General features: G+C 37.9%; 1 protein-coding gene across 4 annotated transcripts in view; it reads left to right on the top strand.

Moving 5' to 3' along the window:
• LOC105480900 (cytoplasmic polyadenylation element binding protein 4) overlaps window positions 1–21,291 on the top strand; it is a 67,887-nt gene that overhangs the window by 26,765 nt on the left and 19,831 nt on the right. For 2 of the 4 annotated variants that reach the window (XM_011740096.2, XM_011740097.2), the window contains exon 3: window positions 16,753–16,803. The exons of the other annotated variants lie outside the window; for them this stretch is intronic. In XM_011740096.2, coding sequence (XP_011738398.1) covers window positions 16,753–16,803 — 51 coding nt within the window. The remainder of the gene's footprint in view (window positions 1–16,752; window positions 16,804–21,291) is intronic. 4 annotated transcript variants of the gene reach the window in all.

The raw sequence follows: 21,291 nt of genomic DNA, 5'->3' as shown, positions 1-21,291 counted from the left end.
GAAATTGTGTATTGCCTTCTCCATAACCAACACCAGTGACAATTCTCTTCCCTAGAGACCGAATTCATTTTCTTTACTGCACACCCAGTCTCATAAGCCTAGAGCCTGAGCTACAGGCTGATTTTGAATTTTGATCCCCCAGGTGGCAGCTTGTGCATTGCTACAATATTATTAGGCTTATCAAGTTTTTTCTTCACCTGGACAGCAAAACTTTTTACTACTGTAGATGCCTAGATGATTATTTGGGGAATATTGTATCTTATTGTTATTCATGTTTTTTCTCGCTTGTGAAATTGGTACTTGTTACTTAGAAATGGAGCAGCATGAAACAGATTAAAACCACATGCGAGTACATCTGTTTTCAGCCTTCTGAAGCACAGGTTGGATATAGTGAAATAAAGATTCATGAGGCAGTGTTACATTCAGTGTATAGAGAGAACTCTGAAAATTAGGGAGCCTTTTTTCTTTTCTGTGTGTGAAGGGAATAAAGAGACAAAAATAGTGCTTAAAAATTATCAGATGTCACACAGAATATAACAATCCACAGTTTCATGATAGTGGTTGAGTATTTTATATCCAATATATGAAAACAACATAATATTCAATTTGCTTCATTTCACTAGAAAGCCAAAATGAGACAGCAAAATTATTGAGAGAACAAAGGCAATCTACAGACTGTCAAAACATTATAGTTGTTCTTCAGATATTAAATTATGACTCAGATATCATATTATTCCTTTGAATAGTGTGAAAATGGAGTCTTTTTCTCTTCATATTGTTGTAGAATGTATCTTGCTTTCCGTTTTTGAAAGGGAAGGCTCAACATATCCACTGCAATTCCTCTGAGTTTCAGACATTTCAAGTACTTCATTTGAATGTAAGCAATAATGATTGCATTCAGAAATGCAAGTTGTTTAAAGTGCCAGTCTTTTACATATCCCCATGGTGCCCAGGAAACCTATTGCATATGTAGAGTAAGTAGTGGAAGCATGTTATACATCACTGCCTCATGTGTTTCATGCATTGCTTTAAGAGCTGTGGATCTGCTCCAGAAATGCTATGTATTTAATTCCTGACTGCCAAAGGTGGTGTGACCTTGCATTTTAAAACACTTTCATATTTTTCTTGCTTTATCTACATGTTAAATTTAGAGACCCTTCGCTGACTATTTTTCATTGCTGTAAATTTGTTTGAAACAAATGCTTAAATGAGTGGGCAAGTGATGATTCCATCTGTGCTTCTTTTCTTTGTTGCTAAGCAAAAGAATTTATAATAGCCTTTCTAGAAGAAGATCATGAAACTCAAGTTGAAAGTTTAGTACACAAAACTTGTTTCATCAGTTTTATAAAAGTTTTTTTTTTATATCATTGTAAGAGAGTGGCTGTTGGGATTATTTAAATTCTGTATCTTTACAGTTGGGGTAGAATTAATTTAGTGCTACTTAAAAATATGTAATAAATAATAGGAAACCTTAACTTTTCTTTTGATACACCATTTTACTAATATTCCTATATTCCAAATTGCAGTCACTTAGTTGACTTAGAGAACACATGTTGTACCCTGGTACAGAGACATTAGAACAAGTATTTTATACAGATACTGACTTGATGCAGGCTGAAATAGCTCTAGAAACCTGCTATGAGAGTTGCTAAATGTTGTCACTTATTTATTTCATATGTTATAAATTTGAAGTAATTTGGGAATAAGTACAATTTTTTCAAAACAAAAGGAAGTCCTACTAAAATAGGTTCTGTTGCTTTAATATTAGAATGATTTATTTCAGGTAGGAATGGTGGGGAGGGTCTATAATTTCTTACAGTATTTAAGCTTTTTCTATTTAAATTGGTTTGCCTATGGCAAAATAAGAACAGATTACTGGTACCCTAACCTCCAACTTTTTTAAAGGATTAGATGGACATTTTCCTTTAAGGGACATTTAATGGGGCATGATTCAAAGTACCATAAGGAAGAAATGGATAGGCCAGGCATGGTGGCTTACACCTGTAATCCCAGGGCTTTGGGAGGCCAAAGCAGGTGGATCACCTGAGGTCAGGAGTTCAAGACCAGCCTGGCCAACGTGGTGAAGCCCGTCTCTACTAAAAATGTAAAAATTAGCTGGGTGCAGTGGCGGGCGCCTGTAATCCCAGCTACTTTGGAGGCTGAGGCAGGAGAACCACTTGAACCTGGCAGGCGAAGGTTGCAGTGAGCCAAGATCAAGCCATTGCACTCCAGCCTGGGCGACAAGAGTGAAACTCCATCTCAAAGAAATGAAGAAATGGATAATGCAAACCGGTTAATTTTACTTGGATTTATAATCAAATTTCTCCTTCCAAGTAAATTATTAGTATGTGGTACCAAATGTGTCTGGCGAATCGAGGGATCTTTAAATATCATTAAGTCTTTAGGATTCAGAGTTGGCCGGCAGCTGCCTGCGTGTCTGGCTGAAGCTTTCCTGAACCTGGCTGGCTCTTCCTCGCTCGGTTTGGATGATACCAAGTAATTCAAAGTAGCGTAACAGGGGAGTGACTTAAGTCTCCTAAGAATTAAAAAGTTGCCTTACTTCTCAAAGCCTCATAGTAATGTAGGACGTTAAATAGCAAAGAGTATAATTTACACTGGGCTACAATTAATTGCGTGTGTGGCTATATAGGAATGAAGTGTGTTTCCTCTCCTCCTGTACTCTCCCTCTCTTGACTGTGGAAATGGAACATCCTAAACAGTCTTTCTCTTGCCTTGGCTTAGCTGTGCTGTAGGATGGGACCTGGGCTTCTGTGTTGAGGTAACTTCTATTGTGAGGAAGAAGAGGGCGAAGTTGTGTGGCATGATTTTTTTGTATGAAAAGTGAAGGGTCTATTCTTAATTTTGAACAACTGCCTGCTTTCTGTTTTACTTTTGATCCGGATTTGTTGGATTCCTCACTGTACTGTGTAGGTTGAGCTTACAAAGATGTGGATTTTGAGCAGTGTGATTACCCCCTTTCGGATTTGGGGTTGCTGTTGTTTTTGTCTTTTGGGTTTTTATAAGCGGGGGAGGGGAAGGGGAAATGCCTAGGAAAGAAAATCATGTGATGTATGTGAATGCCGACGTGGTCATAGGATCGGACTGAAGTCTTCCTCGCTCTAGCCTCTGAATGGAAATCAACTCGGTTCAAACTAAATGCATCTTGTGTGTGGGCCAGATCCTCATCTGCCCCGTTTACTTACATAACACATACTAGTCCATCGAAAATAGTGATCCTCTGCCCTCTATCTGCTACACGTTTGTGACTGAATATTTAACCCTTGTTTTTATTTGGTCTGAAAATCAAATAAGCAGTTGCCACAAAGGGGGAGTTTGTCTTATGTCATTCATGATGTGGGTCCGTAATTACTTAAGCAGCCCCTTTATCTTAATCCTGAACATTGAACATAAGGAATCCTATCTTGAGGCCATGACAATTGGTTATCGTTTTATTCTTTGTTACCTGAGTGAGAGGTGAGGGTAACGGTGGGTGGGTGGGGGAAGTATTATAGTAAACTTTTTATGTTATTAGAAGGTTAAACACACATTTAAAAGATTTTTTAACCCATTAACATTATTTTTTCTTTTCAGTTGTAGTAAAGCTCTCTTATTCTATGGTTATTATGACTTAATATTGTTTGACATCCATTCAGGGCAGGGATTTAACTACGTGTGGTAGTTAAAAACTTAGAGATAAATCAGAAAACAAGCAACAATCAGGTAACAAATTAACAAGTACTTTTCTTTAATGTTTTACTTTGTCATGTTAAGTTTTGTGTACAATTTAAGCTTATGTTTTACCATCTGGACAGGCAAAAATAGTAATCTCCACTCAGAAATGAAATCAGAATGACAATTAAGTAGTAAGATTATCAGACTTTGTCCACAGTTTGTCAATGATAAATATTAGGGACCTTCCTACTGTAAAAAAGAGAAGGGGGCCCACAACATTTATGGTGATCCATGCCATTCATGTGCCACATCTCAATTAATAGAGTGTATTGTGCACCTTTAATAATGTCACTTTGTTTTTCTATGTTTTCCTTCTATAGTAAAATTCTGTAGAGGTGACTCTTGCTGTCTCATTTCCTGACAGCTACAAAAACAGCCCAAATATCTGCTTAATAAAAAAGCCCTTCGTTTTCTATGAAGGTCTTAAGGCTTTCCTTGATCCTGTTATATAATCCATGACTATGTTATTTGCTGACTTTGGGGGAGGGGAAGAAATGCTGCCTGATTCATAGTTGTCATAAAAATATCCAAGATTCTCTGCATTTAGTTTAGCAACAGGAAGGAGGGAACAGTTCACAATTGTGCCACAGAATTATTACTTCCCAAAACTCCTGCATGGACTTTCTACCTGAATATTGTATGCAGTTGATTCATTTATCAGCTGTATGTGCCTGAATTGTGAATTTCTTGTTTTCCCCCTCACATTCCCATTATCCTCACTACCAAAACTAAAAAGGGGGGAGAGAAAACTCTGAAATTGTTCTTGCTAGCCCTGTACAATTAGTCATACAATTTGTAAAAGGAATACTTTTTAAGAAGGTTTAAACTAGTTACTACTTTTTGAATCAGACATTGAGATGGTCAGACTGCCTCTGGGCTTCATTATTTTGTCTAACTCACTGATTCTAAATTCAGTCCTACACCAGTGCACTCAGTTCTAAAAGCAAGGCTTTGTTTTATTCTGGGTATTACCTGGTAACCAGTCAATTAAGAACATTAGTGGAACTCTGAAGGGAAAGCAGTTCCATAATCTCTTTGGAATCCAGTTGGGCTGATGCCAGTTGCTGTATATTGGAAAAGAGAAGGAGGAATCAACCAATTAGGGTTCCCTTTTAGTGCCCTGAGAAACCAACGATAAAGAGCAAGTCTTAATTCTGAAGAGCAGCCGTGATTAATTGAAATATAAATAACTTTTTAAAAATCTAACTTCTGCCGGCTATAATATTCCAAATAATAAATGTCTGGCATGGTTGACTAAATAGAGGTATTTAAACCAGCTGCCTGATTTCTTTATTGTAAGGATCCGAAGTTGTTAGCATATAACAGACTTTTCCAAATGTTATGAAATAAAAGGAGAAGTGTTTAGGGTTGTATTCAAACCTGGTTTGGCCACTAGTAGTGCCTTAGGTTGCTCACTTCTCTCTAGACCTCTATTTCCTCACCTGTAAACGGAGGGGTTGAACTTAACGATCTTTACATTACCATCAGCAATTCAGTCTTACATTACAAAACTGAAGGTACAGTTTTACATTTTAAAACTGAAGGTTTTTATGGTGTAATGACTGAAAGTAGCCCATGAATATCATGTGAGTCTGGGTGTGGCAGTATTTCATATGGAGTAGTTTGTGTAAGGGATATAATCAGAAATCAGATTTAGTTGGTTGTGTGAAGGCTTTGGGTCTAAACTACATCTTTTCTTTTTGAGATAGACCTAAAAATATTATGTTTAGAAAACAGTTGTTTAAACTTGGCCTCATGAAATGTTTTTGTTCTCCATTTGTGAACCATGTGCCTCTTCAGCCGTGGGAATTATTTGATAGAGCCTGTGAACCCATTAGTGACCAGGCATTCCAGTTAGATGATAGATGTCACTTATGTATGCATGATTATCTTCCAAAAGCATGTGGATGCTGATGTAATGCAATTAAAATACATTTAAAGGTGTTGCTGAATTCATAGTAGCCTTCTGATATTAAGATTTTTGTTGTTGTTCTGTTTTACTTGTAGCATTCATTAGGGTAGAGGTAGGGGTAGGAGTCTTCAGTTACTATTATGGAGGAAAGCCTCTCTGAAATATTTTGATCAAAGTAGATTTTAATAGTTGTTATAACAGATTATGAAATACTACTCTAGAGAACTTCCCTAATTTTTCTGCTTTGTACTCCTGCCATTAGAATGCTCCTCTTTACAAAAAAGAACATAACATAAAAAAGGAATTTAACAGAGGAATTGGTGAGGAGGAGGAGGACAGGGAGGAGTGAGGAGGCTACTTACCCTCTCCCAGATTGTCCTCTCCACCAAGTAGCATTTTGAAGCTTCCTGACCTCTGAAGCCATCTTTATTCCTTTGTGGCAGGGTTAAGAATATGGGCTGCTGAGGCTCTATCCTCCATGATGCCGGGGGTAGAGGGAGCCATCTGACGAGATGGGTGCGCTTCACGTAGTATAACATGGCAGCTCTTGTTAGGCAGGGAAAGCAGGTGCTCCTAAAGCCTCTTTAAGCCACGTGGTTTGGAAGAGTCTTATATTTTAGCTTCTGCTTATACTCCACCTGCACAAATATTTGAACATATTCGATATGTCAGGTGGGTTGAAGGATAGTTTTGATGCTGGGCTGCGTTTTTCCTTTTCAAGGTAGACTTGGACCTTCTGTATGGGAAGCAGCGTTAACAACCAGTATCAAGTGAAAGGCTGCTTACTTCTGATACCATTTCTCTTTTATTCAGTGACCCTTCTGAGAATGATTTCTTACCCAGATCCTTATAGTAAACTTTTATGTGAGTTTTGTGGTCTTCATTTTATAGTTGAAAAAAATTGGAGATCCCAGAGATGCAACAGCTTCTGTAAAGTCACTCAGATTCCTGGTACCTCCAAGGGTCAATACAGGAGGAACACACAGCTTCTGGCTCCTGGTTCAATGGCCTGAGTATTTATTGTGTAGCCTCTGAGAAGGAAACAAACATAAGAAAACGTAAACATTTTTGTCTAGTATGCTTTGACAGAGGGTAGGCATTCAATTTTTTTTTTCCTCTTTTTCTTTCTTTCTTTCTTTTTTGAGACAGGGTCTAGCTCTGTTGTCCATCCTGGAGTGCAGTGGCACAATCTTGGCTCACTGCAGCCTCCGCCTCCTGGCTCAAATGCTTCTCCCACTTCAGCCTCCCAAGTAGCTGGTACTACAGGTGCCTGCCAGCACCTGGATAATTTTTGTATTTTTTGCAGAAATGGGGCTTTGCCATGTTGCCTAGGCTGGTCTCAAACTCCTGGGCTCAAGCAATTCACCCACCTTGGCCTCCCAAAGTGCTGGGATTACAGACATGAGCCATCATGCCTGGCCAAGATTTCTTAATTTCAATTTAGGAGATTGTACAAAATTTAAAAATCTGTATTTTATCATAATCTATGAAAGATTCAGACCTCACATTTGGCTGGTTTCATACTGAAGTGCACCTTTTTGGGAGTGGAAACTTTTCCAAGTTGACTTGTTCTCTTCCCTGATTCTGATTCACCAGATTTGCCATGGGACTTAAGCATGTGTGTTCTTCATGTGATTCAGAGACACTTCTTCCCTTCCCACCCCCACTTTTGCACCGCTTTGGATGTATACGTAAAGTCAAAAGCTGTCTGAGGTCATTCATATAACAAATATACGTCAGGCATCTACTGTGCACCAGGCACTATGGTTGTTGGGATATATCAGGGACTAACTAAAAGCAAAGGTTCCTGGCTACATGCAGCTTGTTTTCCAAATAATTACCAGACATCTTTGAATATCCTGTTTATTATTTAATTTAGAAGATTAATAAGAGGAAAAGTAAGAACGCTGAGTATTGATAGGAGAAAATAGGTAGTGGGCCTTCTGAAAAATAACAAAAGGTAAAATTCTTGTATCAAATATAAAATGCAAGTCCATTCTTCATTAAGGTTCAGAAAAGTTGTCAGAATTCCTGTTAAGTAAGTGACTAGAGTTAATGATAGTTCTGTATGCAGAAAGCCAACTAGTGACTTTACAGATTGCTTTTTGGGGTTTGGACTTCAGTAAACAGTTTTAAGGCAGCTTTTTATCAGTATAGTAGTATTATATTTTATAAAATAATGGTTATAAATAAGAAACTCAGTCTTAATTCTTTTTAGTTTCTGTAGTCAGAGAAAAGTCTAATTAGATTTCTTGTGGCTTCTCTCTCTTATCTCTAAAGTTCTCAGTCATTTACACTGACTTAGCTTGTGGTCCCTAGAGACTTCATAAGTTTATCTTGGTGTTTTTTTTATGTTCATGTCAGTACAGAGAGCCATTTGTCAAACTTATTTTCACCTTGGGGCCAGTTCTTTATGTTTATTTATTGGTTCTTTTAATATATGTATCTTGTAACATGCGCTTCTTTTAATCAAACTTTTTGCAAGGTAGGAGAATTTTAATTTACTGCCTTGGGTTTTTTTCTGGATTGCTTTAATTTTTTTCTACTACTCGGTCTGTTTTTCCACTTTTCTTTCCATTATATTTTTTTCACCCTTTTTTTCCAACTGACTTTGGCTGGCTTAGTTTGGACAAAAACTACACCTAGTTTTGCTGAGTTTTTTAGAGCTTAAAAAATTGCCATTAATCACTGGTATCATAACATCCTCTTAAGGCAAGTTATCTTGTTGCTCTGTCCTCTAAATGTAGCATCTAGAGTCAGAAGGCTTCTGGCAAGGATAAAAATAGCCTTCCTGCTTGCTGGTTTGTTGTTAGCTTTACTGGCAGTAGGAAATCTTTTGAATTCCTTAATTGGGTCGGCTTCTTACTAGTTTCTCTCTAGACATCCCCTCCTGCCTGAAATTCTTAGATGCTTTTAGATCTTGCAGCTTCACACCTGCCCCGAGTTGTAGTCAAAGCAGTCCTTCCTTCATATGAAACCTTCCTCCCATCTGTAGAAACATACTCCATTGACCTCACCCATCTTACACATAAGTGTTATTTTATTTTGCCACTATTACAATCATCATACCACAACTGAAACATTAAATTTGGGGTTTTGGTTCAAAATGAAGATCTTTCCTGGTTTTATTGAAAAGAAAAAATTTAGGTTGAATTTTTGAAGTTTTTATTAAAATTCTTTTGTATCTTTGCCAGTTTGGCTTTGATAAAAGTAAGGGGTAAGGTTTTGTTCTTTTCTCTCTTCCTGAGAAGACTTATATCCCTGTTTTTAACCAAGGATACTAGCAAATTCTCATTTCTCTGAAGCTGAAATATCCCATAGATTTGCCACTCCCTTCTCCAAGGTGCCAGTTTGGAACTTTTTGGCCAAAAGAAATCCTCCCTGTCCTTTCTCTTACAAGTGGAAAACTGTTGGTTATCTTCGGCTTATTACTGGTGAAGGGAAAGGAATTAATTTGGTTAAGTACCTACTGCATATCGAGAAACTTTTCTTGGCATTCTGAAAACATTATCTCAAGACTGTCTCACAACAGCTTTGTGAAGTCGATGGAATTATCTCTGTTTTCCTGAGGTTCAACAAAGCTAAATAATTTGACCTAGGTCACAAGATGATACAGCTTGACTCTACCCGTTACACTGCATCTTCCATGGCAGAGAGACCATCAGCTGCTGACTTTGCTTCATTCGTTTTCCACAGCTGTTTATTGAGCACCTTTCTCTGCTCCAGGCTCTGGGATATCAGACCCAAAATCCATAAAGATCTCATTGCCCTACAGCAAGAGATTAAAACAAGTAATGTAAATGCAGTGTAATAAGTGTGAAGAATACTGAAAGGAGTACAGAGGGTTATCTGAATCACAGCAAGGATGATGTAGGGCAGGGAAGGCTTCTCATAAGATGTGAGGCCTAATAGGGGAACTGCCTGGACAAAAGTGTGGAGGCTTGAGTGGTAAGACATTGAGGGGCAGAGAGAGAGAGGAGGGCATTCTAGGTAGAGGGAGTAACCCAGAAGTTGAAGTTACAGGCCAGCAGTTCTGAATGGCTGGAGTGCCTGATGTGGGAAGCGAAATGGCAGTGTGGAGAGTTAAGAAAGCCATTAATTCAAAGATTTTTGTAAGCACTGGCTTTTGAGCTGAAAGCGAAATCTGTAGCAGAGAAGGGTTTTGTTTAGCCTAAACTCTGTGTGTGTTTAGTGAATTTTAAGTGGCTCTTTGGGAGGGGACAAGACTCTTCAGTTGATAACAGTTTCAGCCAGTTCCTTCTTTGTGATTTTGCATGGGAATGTCTTTGTTGGAGTTGGTTGTAGCACAGATAGATAAGGGGGTAGAATAAGCTTACTGATTTTGATTTGGGGAGTTATTTTTGTGTCAATAGACTAAATTATTAAAAATTAAATTTATACCATTAAGTTATAGAACATATTGAATGCTGTTTTGTTCATATTGATATGTCTTTTGCATTTGTGTAAGTATAAAGTTGGCATTCATAACCAGTGGATTTATTACACATTTCTTGAGCTTTGCTGTCCAGTGTCCAGGTCCCCACAGCACCATCTTGCTTCAAGCCTCAAGTGGGGTTTGTAAAAACAGAAGATGTGCAGGGCTAGGAGGACTACCTCCTTTAAAATATTACTTATGACAGTATAGTTTTGATTCACTTAGGTGTGAGCTAAACAAAAGTAGCAGGAGCAGAGGCGGGAGCAGCACTTCTAGTTAGGTAGTCAACAACAACACATGTATGTGTGTGTATATTTGTGTGTATATTAGAAATTTTTAATGGTGCTCACTGAAGACTGCTCTGCAAACACCCTGCTTTTCTTTGGAGTATCCACATTTTTATAGGGTGAATCAATCAAAAGTTGATCCTTAAAATTTTTATGCCACTTGTCATTTTATAGGACTGTCTGTATGTTTTGGAGAACCTTGCAGAGTTATTTCCTATTATCCTTCCTTGGCCTGTACCATGTTGTCAACACTGTTGTCATGACTGTGGAAGAGAAAAGGTTATAGATAGCGTGAAATCTAATTGCGCTGCAGATACATTTGGTACTTTTCGGTGTTTGTGTGTTTGAAATGGCAGCATTTATTTTATTATTTCCTGTTGAATTATCGGTAGTGGTAATATCTGGATTATTCTTTAGAAAATAACCTATTTTACCTAATTAATTAAAGTAATACTTATATATACTGCTAATGTAAAGGAGGATTTCCTCTAGTCTTTTCTCCTTTTATTTTTTGACTTGGTTACTTTAGTTAGTGTCTTAAAAGGATGTGATACTACATACTGTTCTTTTTAGCACCTCCTCCCCCAACCTATTCTCAGTCAGTCTGTTGGTAAATATTGGTTCTTCCAACTGGCAAATGCTTAGCATAGAATTGCCTAGTTGACGTATGGATCTTTTCTAGGTTGTAGGATTTGGTAGTGTAGATCCCCAGAGTCACTCTGTATCTGTTGCCTATATTTGGCTAGGTTGAGTCATGTCACCAAATATAGCCTATGCCTTCGGCATGATGTATGCCAGGCTTCTGGTTCCAAATTCTGCAGCTGGCCTCCAGAGACTACTACTTTTCCTGTCATAATGTTCCTTAAGATTAGGGCTGCTGACCAGGCGGTATTTTTTATATTTATAACACAGTCAATACCAAGAGCTTTCAAAGATTGAATTTTGCCTATCAAATAGGTTCACATGCTGAAATCCGAATCCTTTCCTTCACCCTTGAGAAATTAATTCTGAATGTGCCCAAACCTGGTTAATGATTAAAGATAGATGAGTTCTTGGCCAGGCGCCATGGCTCATGCCTGTAATCCCAGCACTTTGGGAGGCCGAGGCAGGGGCATCACCTGAGGTCAGAAGTTCAAGATCAGCCTGGCCAACATGGTGAAATCCCATCTCTACAAAAATACAAAAAAAAATTACCCGGGCATGATGGCGGGTGCCAGTAATCCCAGCTACTCAGGAGGCTGAGGTGGGGGAATCACTTGAACCTGGGAGGCGGAGGTTGCAGTGAACCAAGATCACGCCATTGCATTGCAGCCTGGGAGACAGAGCGAGACTCCATCTGAAAAAATAAAATAAAGATGAGTTCTCAAAAATCCAACCAAACAAAACAGCAGGCAGGTACTGGGTTATATTAATATTCAGACATCTCAATTTTTATTTTATTATACTTTATTTATGAAATACTGATGTTTTGAGTTCAGTGGAATTAACTCATCAAATGCTCACCTGGTACCCAAACAGGAAACTCAAGATGCCTAGGTATTAAAAGCTCTAATTCCAAAGGGGGCTTTAATGTAAAAGAGATAAGAAGGTTAGCCAGAAGCTGAAATGATTAGGTAAGCAAGTTAGTTGTTGCTTTGTAGCTACAAATAAAATTTGGTGAGTTCGTTAAAAATGTTTCCGGCCAGGCATGGTGGCTCACACCTGTAATCCTAGCACTTTGGGAGGCCGAGGCGGGAGGATCACAAGGTCAGGAGTTCAAGACCAGCCTGGCCAATATGGTGAAACCCTGTCTCTACTGAAAATACAAAAATTAGCTGGGTGTGGTGGCGCGTGCCTGTAGTCCCAGCTACTCAGGAGGCTGAGGCAGAAGAATCGCTTGAACCCAGGAGGCAGAGGTTGCAGTAAGCCAAGATCGCGCTACTGTGCTGCAGCCTGGGCAACAGAGTGAGACTCTGTCTCAAAAAAAAAAAAAAAAAAAAAAGATGTTTCATCGTTGGGAAAGCTGTTTTGGAAAAAGGTGAATCTAAAAAAAAAATACATTTGAAAAAATCCTTGAGAAAATTTATGCCTACGCAAAAGCCTGCATGCCCATAGATGTTTACGGAAGCTTTATTCATAATTGTGAAAACTTGGAAAAACCAAGATACCCTTCAGTAGGTGCATATAGATTAGTAAACTGTGATCCATCCAAACAATGGACTGTTATCAAGCACTACAAAGAAATGAGCTATGAAACCATGAAAAGATGTGGAGGAACCTTAAATGCATATGACTAAGTGAAAGATGGCAATCTGGAAGGCTGCATACTTTATGATTCCAACTGCATGATAGTCTGGAAAAGGCAAGTCTGTGAGACAATAAAAATGCTAGGGGTTGGGGGCTGGCAAAGAGGGATGAAACTACTTTGTGTGATACCATAATGGGTGGACACATGTCATTATACATTTGTCCAAACCCACAGAATGAACACCAAGAGTGAACCCTCATGTAAACTATGAACTTTGGGTGTAACAAATGTATAGGTTGGTGCAAAAGTAATTGCAGTTTTTGCCATCAACCTATACCACTCTGGTGGGGATGTTGATAATGGGGTAAAGCTATGCATATGTGGGGGCAGGGGGATATCAGAAATCTCTGTATCTTCCTCTCCATTCTTCTGTGAACCTAAAATGCTCTAAAAAATAACATGTATATATTTATTTATAAGTATGCAAATATGCTTATATGTAAGCACACATTTATATATCAACATAAAAATATATATTTATATATAAACTACATACACACCCTTCATTGGGAACATGGAGTGAGGGCCACTGTCTCAGGCATGGGAGGGGTTATCAACTAGCTAGCCATGGAATAGAAAATCTATAGAAATTTACACCAATGCAGCAGAAAGGATATTAGAACAGAAATAAAGGAAAGAGTACAAGGAGAGTGCAAAAAGGTTGTAGATAACCAAATTCCCATGGCACTTTTAATAGGAGCTTTTGGAAGATATCCAGAAAGGAAATGATATGTGTTATCCATAATAGATTATGGACAGCTCTGTAGATATTTTAGTTATGGAGAGAATTTACAGAAGAGTAGGGCACACAGGTTAGGCAAGCATTATGAAAGTTAAAAAAAAAAACAGTTTCTTAATGTCACTGCCTATATGTTAAAATTTAAGTAGAAAGAATAGCTGATTGTTTAACAGAATCTCACAGGTGTGTTTGCTACTAGAGCCCACAATTGATTCTAACCTGACAACAGGAATCATATCACAAGGCCGGATCAAAAAAATTAAAAACAAGTATCACTTTCAGAGTTCAGCTATGAACTTTGCCAGTAATTCTTCATTGTCGCATTGTGTCTTAGCTGGAGGGTAGAATGACTGTAACTTATAAGGCCAAGGGACAGCGAAAGTGTTAAAGGTCACTACTTTGGTTGCGGGAGGTCTCTCCAGGAGATATGTGATGAGTTAATCTCATAATTGAGTTAAAGGACCGTTTTGTTACTGTCAAGTTCAAATTTTCTTTTTAAAAGGTACCCAAAACATGAGTTTGTGATAAAGTGGAACTTCATTTGTGAAACTTCATTGTGAAACCAGCCTGTTTAGTAATTGTCTTTTGGATTCTCATTGTTCATTATCCTCCCTTAGGGCTGGGTGAGGTGGCTCATTCCTGTAAACCCAGCACTTTAAGAGGCTGAGGTGGGAGGATTGCTTGAGCCCAAAAGTTCAAGACCAGCCTGGGTAACATAGGGAGACCCCCATCTCTACAAAAAATAAAAAATTAGCCAGGCGTGGTGGCATGCGTCTGTCGTCCCAGTTACTTGGGAGACTCGAGATGGTAGGATCACTTGAGCCTGGGACGTCAAGGCTGGAACTGAGATAGCACCATCCTGCACTCCAGCCTGGGAGACAGAGTAAGACCCTGTCTCAAAAATTAAAGTAATAATAATAATAATCCTTTCTTGGCATCAAATAAGAGGCATTATCGTTCATATAGAACAGCCTTAGTTTCTATTGCAATGTTAGCATTAAATAATTAGAATATCTTCTTGAAGATAATAAGACATTTCCTCTTAACATTTCAACAAATGTTATCATATATTTTTGTCTCTATATTGATTTAGTCTTTCTTCTGAAAATGTTTTATGATAAATGAAAGTGTGTGATAGCTCTTATTCATTTACTAGAGAGTTTTAGAAGTATAAAATCTGTATATATGTTCCATTACAGAAAATCAGCTTCTACTTTTAGTTGTAATTCAGAAACAGTACTCTGTTCCCACCTCCCAAGTTTGTTTGTTTGTTTGTTTGTTTGTTTGTTTGTTTTGAGACGGAGTTTTGTCTTTGTCATCCAGGCTGGAGAGCAATAGCGAGATCTCAGCTCACTGCAACCCCCACCTCCCGGGTTCAAGCGATTCTCCTGCCTCAGCCTCCCCAGTAGCTGGAAATGATTGCAAACGTGCACCACTATGCCTGGCTAATTTTTGTATTTTTAGTAGAGACGGGGTTTCACCACCTTGACCAGGCTGGTCTCGAGCTCCTGACCTCAGGTGATCTGCCCACCTTGGCCTCTCAAAGTGCTGGGATTACAGGCATGAGCCACTTCACCTGGCCCTCCATCCCCCAAGTTTTTAACAGGGTCATGTTCTTGCTCCTAGCATCTCAAGTTTATCCTTTTAAAAATATATATTTGTGACAGGCCATAGATCCAGGCTTTAGTTAAAAAGCAGCCTAAGATAGAATTCAGTAGATTTGGGTGCTTGGCTATGTACATTAGCATTAAATAATGAAACTAATTTTTAGGAATAAATTGAAATATCAAAATTAATTTTTACCTTTTTTTCTTCCATCTCCATTCCTACCTCCACTCCCTATATAGGAACAAGCTGAAATTTAAATGGAACAATTACCAACTTAATTTCTTTTAAATCCTTTCATTTGGTTTTAAAATTGTAGGAAAATTATAAAATTTAGAGTTTATCCAGACTTCAAGTTTTGGATATGGATTAATTAAAGCTGTTGGCAATAGAGAATAGTCTCCTCTTTTCATTACATGAGTTCATTACTATGAGACTATTTCAAAAAAGCAGCATTTTAAAACATTGAAGACCTTAAGTTCCTTTCTAAAGAGTTGTTAATATGTAGCTGTTGGATTGATGGGACCCCTTGTTAGCTCTGGTTCTCAGAGTGTTCAGTGGAACTAGGTGGAGTCCTTGCAGGCATCCTGGAAGGCCTGCCCCAGCCGCAAGTCATCGGAGAACCTATGTTTATCCGTTTTTCCTTAGCCTTTGAGAGTCATGGTTCTGTGGGGTCAAAATTCAGACTGCTGTTTCCTAAAGGAATGTTTGTAGTTCTGAGTCACTTTAAAATTCCTGTTCTAAATCCTGATTTATAGAGGGCGGGACTATCATAGAGAACTACCAGCCAGGTTCCCCTATCCATTCCTTAGATGAGGAAGACCTGTTGAGGGTTCTTCAGTCATTCTTCTCAAGGTGGGTGCAGATGGCATATGAGGTTTGGACACTTAAAAGTGTTACATGATGATTCTTATTTTATAACTTATAGTTTAGAACTAGGTCCATATGTGTACTCAGTAAGGATTTGTAGTGTAGATAACTCAACTTACATGTTGAAACTCTTCCAAAACAGAAATGTAATTCCTTCAAGATAGAGAAATCCCAGTGCCATTCCCCCTCATGTGTTATTTGTGGCTACCAATTTGGAAGACAGTTCATCTGACAAAAATTTTAGTACCTTCACAAATTCTTTTTTGAGAGATATCTTGGGTGCCCATTTTAGTTTCAAAAGTAGATTTTGACACACTTCAAAATTCAGAGGAAAGTAACCCAGCATTTAGTGAGTGCCTACTGTGCCCTGGGCTTTTGATGTTTTTCATCATATGTAAGTTCAGTGAAATGTTCTTCTTCCCTCTGAGAATATTTCGCCAAACCTGAAATTAAACCCATTAGCCTGTCTCTACATGTAGGCATAAGCGTGGCACTTTTCTTATGAGTCACATAGGAAAATATTACTGCCAATTACATACTTTCAAAAGTAACAAAACACTACACAAATGAAGAAAAATTTTCACATTTATTGGGGCAGAAATGTGAAGATTGTCATAATGAGGAGTTGCTATTACATAATGGTATAAAGAAAATTACCTTGGATGGGGATTTGCAAATTAGAAGCACCTAGTTAAATATGAGAAATATTTTCTTTTCCTACTTTCAAACTTTTCCTTTTCGAATATTGATGAACATACTGATTGATATATCCTCTGATTCAAATACCTTGCCTATTTGAAAGCAAGTCAATTAGCTCTGTTATTGAATAAGTTTAAACCATCTATGAAAACAGCAAATTTAGTAACGGCCTTCTTTTACCTTCAGGTCGTCTAAACTATTCATATCCAGGATCCGATAGCTCTCTGCTTATTAATGGTAAGTGATAATTGATTTACCCTAGTGAAGTGCACAAAGCTGATACAGTAGTTGTGCTTCAGCAGTGGAGAAATGACATTAGTTTGTTCCGTAATGGTAACTGTAAGTTGCTATTAAACTATCAGCTATTTTAAGAAGAATTCTTTTACCTCAAAATTGTGGCAGAAACTTTTCTTTTTAATTTGAGGGCCAACTGATTCCCTGTCCTGAACTTGGTGACAATCAGAATAAATGAAAATCCCATAATGATACCTAAAGACTGGCTTTATCTAATGTTAGCTTCTGTAGAGTGTCCTTTGAAATGTTAACATAAAAGCCATTTCCACGTGGCTGGAAAAATGTTCCAAGAGGAAAGGATAAGCAGAGATCTAAAACCAGAAAAAGGCGGTCTAAAACCACAGTGCTTGACATTGCATAGGACAAGGTCATTTGCTGTTTGCTGTCTAACAAAAACAAGAAAAATGAAGTTTTGTTGGCTTTCCATTGCCTTCATTAGATTCTCCTTTCCTGTGCTAATGTTCTGTTGAGTTCTCTTTTTACGTGCATAGTAAAGCAAGCTAAGTTTCACCAGGAGGAGGGAACATCCACTCACAAGAATTTTAGTGTCTGTTTTTTTAGTATCATGGTCTAAAACAATTGGATGAAATACAGAGGTCTTGTTTACTTACTTTCTACTAATTTACTTTGGAATGTGGATTTCAAATTTCTGTGTGTAGAAAATGCCTTCCATTTGTCAAAGCTCATTTTAAGTTCCACAACCCCTAACAAGTGTTATGGACTAAATAGCTATATTCTCATCATTCCCAAAACAAAAATAAAAATTCTTCCATTCCTTGATTTTAGTATGTTGTGAATAAGGAGTTAAAAAATATTTTTATCACTGGATCTCCTTTTTGACTAGTGTTTGAAATCAATATGTTGTAGAACTTAGAAATTGCTGGGTACATCAGATCTTCTGGAGACTAAATAGCTTATAAAATCTTACTTGGTCATCAGATGTAGGTCTTTTCATGCTACACTGCCAGAAATAATACCATAATATAGTGTTCTAGCATAAATGTATTAGGCCGAAAACCAAACCCAGTGGCGACAGTGGCATCAGGATAAGGAGAACATAAGGGATATATATACATGTAGAAGAGTTTACCTTTTCCTTTGGAACTAGTTCGAGTCAGTTCCAGGTACTGGAAATTGTAGTGAAACAAGATTTGGGATATTGCTGTGTCATCTTAGGCAAAGTGATCAACTCTTCTTTGTCAGAGTTTCCTTATGAAGGTGTTCCTGTTGGATTAGTTGCCTCTGGGGCCCATCTTTGTTGAGGGTTGTCAAGAAAAATAAGCTCTCTCTAGTGGGTTTTCCTTAAAGCTAAATTCACTTAACTAGGAAAAAAAGTCAGCACTTTGGGAGGTTGAAGCAGGAGGATTCCTTGAGCCCAGGAGTTCAAGAGCAGCCTGGGCAACATGGGGAAACCTTGTCTCTACAAATGATTTTTAAAAACTCACGAGGTGTGTTGGCACATGCTTGTAGTCCCAACTACTTGGGAGGCTGAGGTGGGAGGATTGCTTGGGATGGGGAGGTCAAGGGTGCAGTGAGCCATGATTGCACCACTGCACTCCAGCCAGAGTGACAGAGTGACACCCTGTCTCAAAAAAAGAAAAAAAGTATACTATTATGAGATTGCCTTTCCTTTTTTCTTCATTACTATCCTTTCTTTCTTAAATAGATTATTTTTAGTGATCTTGTCAATGAAAAAATAAAAGTAACTTTTTCCCAGAATATTTATGTTTTCAAATTTTACTGGTCTATGAACTCTAAGAGAAGACTAAATAGTTTTTAATGTTGCATACATGGAAATTTTGTTTATTATAAAGACATACTGACTTGGGTTAACATTGCCTCAAACTGAAAGACATGAAGATAAAGGACAAAGAGAGATGTCTTTCTTTTGAGAAACATCTCTTGCTGGCTCCTTAAGCAAGACCCAGGAGCGTGGGGCTACGATTGCCATGGTCTCGGGTCTGGTATTGAGCTTCGTGAGGCCCCAAAACTTGATTTTGTCAGATTTGATGAAGGATTAGTTTTTTAGTAACCAACCAGTTAGGACCAGATGCCAATTTATTCATTTATAACGAAGCATAAAACTTCCAGGTAGACCAGATACCGGGGATGACTGCTCGACTGACGTATTCTCTCTGCAGTAGCAATGTCCGGATTAGAGCAGAAGATTGCTTGAAAGTCATGAAATTAGATCTAGGTAGGGAGGAGAGGTGTTGAGACAATTTTTTAGTGACCTTGATCAAGATATGCACGTTGTCCATTCTGTCAGTCATGTTTGTAAAATATCTTCTAGAGTGGATCACATCTGTAGACAAATTAATCTCATTGATGTATTCATTCTTAGTAGTTTTGCTCTCACTTTAGCTCAGGTTTTGGGGGTACCTGTATTGCAAATCTGGCATAATGAATCGTGCTTAGTGAAGATTAATTAAAGAATTACAAATACTACCCATCACATTTTGTTGTGGTGAAGATGTGTGGAAGTCACTTAGCATAGCACCTGGCACATAGTAAGTCAAAATAAGAGAATTAGAATAAGCAATATTTTTGGTTAGGAATTAATCTCATTCGTGTGTTGATTCTTAATAGCTGAAAATATATAAGGAAAAAAATACAGAACAAAGGATTCATATGAGTTTGTAAAAACTGTTGAAAGTTGAACATGCTTTCGTTGTCTGTCATTAAGGTAGATAATCTAAAACTATGCACTTTCAAATGCATTCCCTTCATGTCTTGTGTCCATACAGCCTTTTCTTAAAACTGAAAATAAAAGCCTAACTTATTTATTATGTCACTTTATAGTCATTGTTTAATTTTAAGACTGAAAGGTGCTGTAAGGAGCAGTTCTTCCTTGTCCACCATTATCTATTCAGGCTTCTAAAAACCTTTAATAAGGTGATTATATAGCCACTCTGCTTTGTTTCAATGGTAACTTTCAGAGCTTTTTCTTCCAAGTATCTGTTGAAAGCCCTTTCTTGTTTTGTTTCGATAAAAATGTAGAGCAGCTGTTTATTCTCTTTCTCACATGAATGTTTGAATTTTGACTATCTTATTTTTATTTTATGCTTTATTTTGAAATTTTCGAGCAACCTCAATGCTTTTAGAAAGAGGTTTAAATCCTCAATAAATAAAAAGAAAATCCCCTAACCAGCCTCTTATTAGAAAAATAATAACAATAATTAAAAGAAAAAAAGTCAGAGTCACCAACCAGTTTTCAGTGGCTTATATTGGACTAAGGTTGTAATTTGCCTTTACAAAGATAAATAGGTTGTATTCATCCATGGATCAAATTATTTTTTTGCCCTGCTCGATCATCAATTTCCTACAGTTTCATACAGTGACTTTCATGTACCACTCATGTTAAAAGGCAGTGCCAATATAATTCAACAGTGATTGGTAATTGTGTTAAGAATGTTACAGTTCACACTCTAGGGAATTTCTCAATTTATTGCTGTGTTAATAGTTGTAGAGATTTTTTTGAGGGGCTATCTTGGGGAGAGTTCTTGGATTTTCAGTGTATTTTTAAAACCAAACTCCCTAAAGCTACTTTTTGGGTGCTGCATTAGTTTGCTAGGGCTGCTATAATAAGTACTGCTGACTACTGGCTTAAACAGAAATTTATTTCCTCACAGTTCTGGAGGCTAAAGTACAAAGCAAGGTGTCATCAGGGTTCATTTCTTCTGAGGCATCTCTCTGTGGCTTATAGATAGCTGTGTCACCACATGGTTTTCCCTCTGTGCACGTCCATGTCCTAAGCTCTCCTTATAAAGACACCAGTCATATTGGATTAGGGCCCACCCCACTGACCTCATTTAACCTTAATTACCTTTGTAAAGACCCTGTCTCCAGATATAGTCACATTCTGAGGTACTGGAGGTTAGGACTTCAACAGATGAATTTGGACAGGAGGGTGGGGGTAGAGGGTGACCACACAATTCCGCCCGTAATAGATGCCTTTTACTAGTAAATTTCATGTAGTAGGGATACAGTTAAAATGCCCATTTTATGGTTATGAGAAGCAAGCCTAAAACTTAGTTTCCCAGTTAAGTGACAAGAAGTGCTAAACATAGGCCAGTTACCCCAAATTCCTCTGGAGTATCTTGGCTTAGCTCTGAGATAGACATTGGATTAAAAGATTAATTTTCCTCTAACCCAGCTTGAAGTTTTATTTTACCCAAGAAACCACCACCACGTCTGTATAGAAATGCTTGTGCATTATACTTTTTTTTCTCTAACCTTTCACTCCACTGCTCTAGCCCTCAGGATCAGCTACTTCAAAAATGAACCTTGTGGTAGGAGAAAGTTATAGAGCAAAAAAAACCTGTTAAGTTTTAACAACTCGTGTATTTTCTTTCCTTTGAGGAAGAGATTAATAAGGGATCTATTAAGGGTAGCACAGAACAACACTTCTTTCTTTCTTTCTTTCTTTCT

The sequence above is a fragment of the Macaca nemestrina genome, chromosome 6, assembly GCF_043159975.1.
Source record: "Macaca nemestrina isolate mMacNem1 chromosome 6, mMacNem.hap1, whole genome shotgun sequence".
NCBI classification, from domain to species: Eukaryota; Metazoa; Chordata; class Mammalia; order Primates; family Cercopithecidae; genus Macaca; species Macaca nemestrina.
The sequence above is the reverse complement of the archived record's forward strand: the minus strand, read 5'-3'. Positions and strand labels throughout refer to the sequence as shown.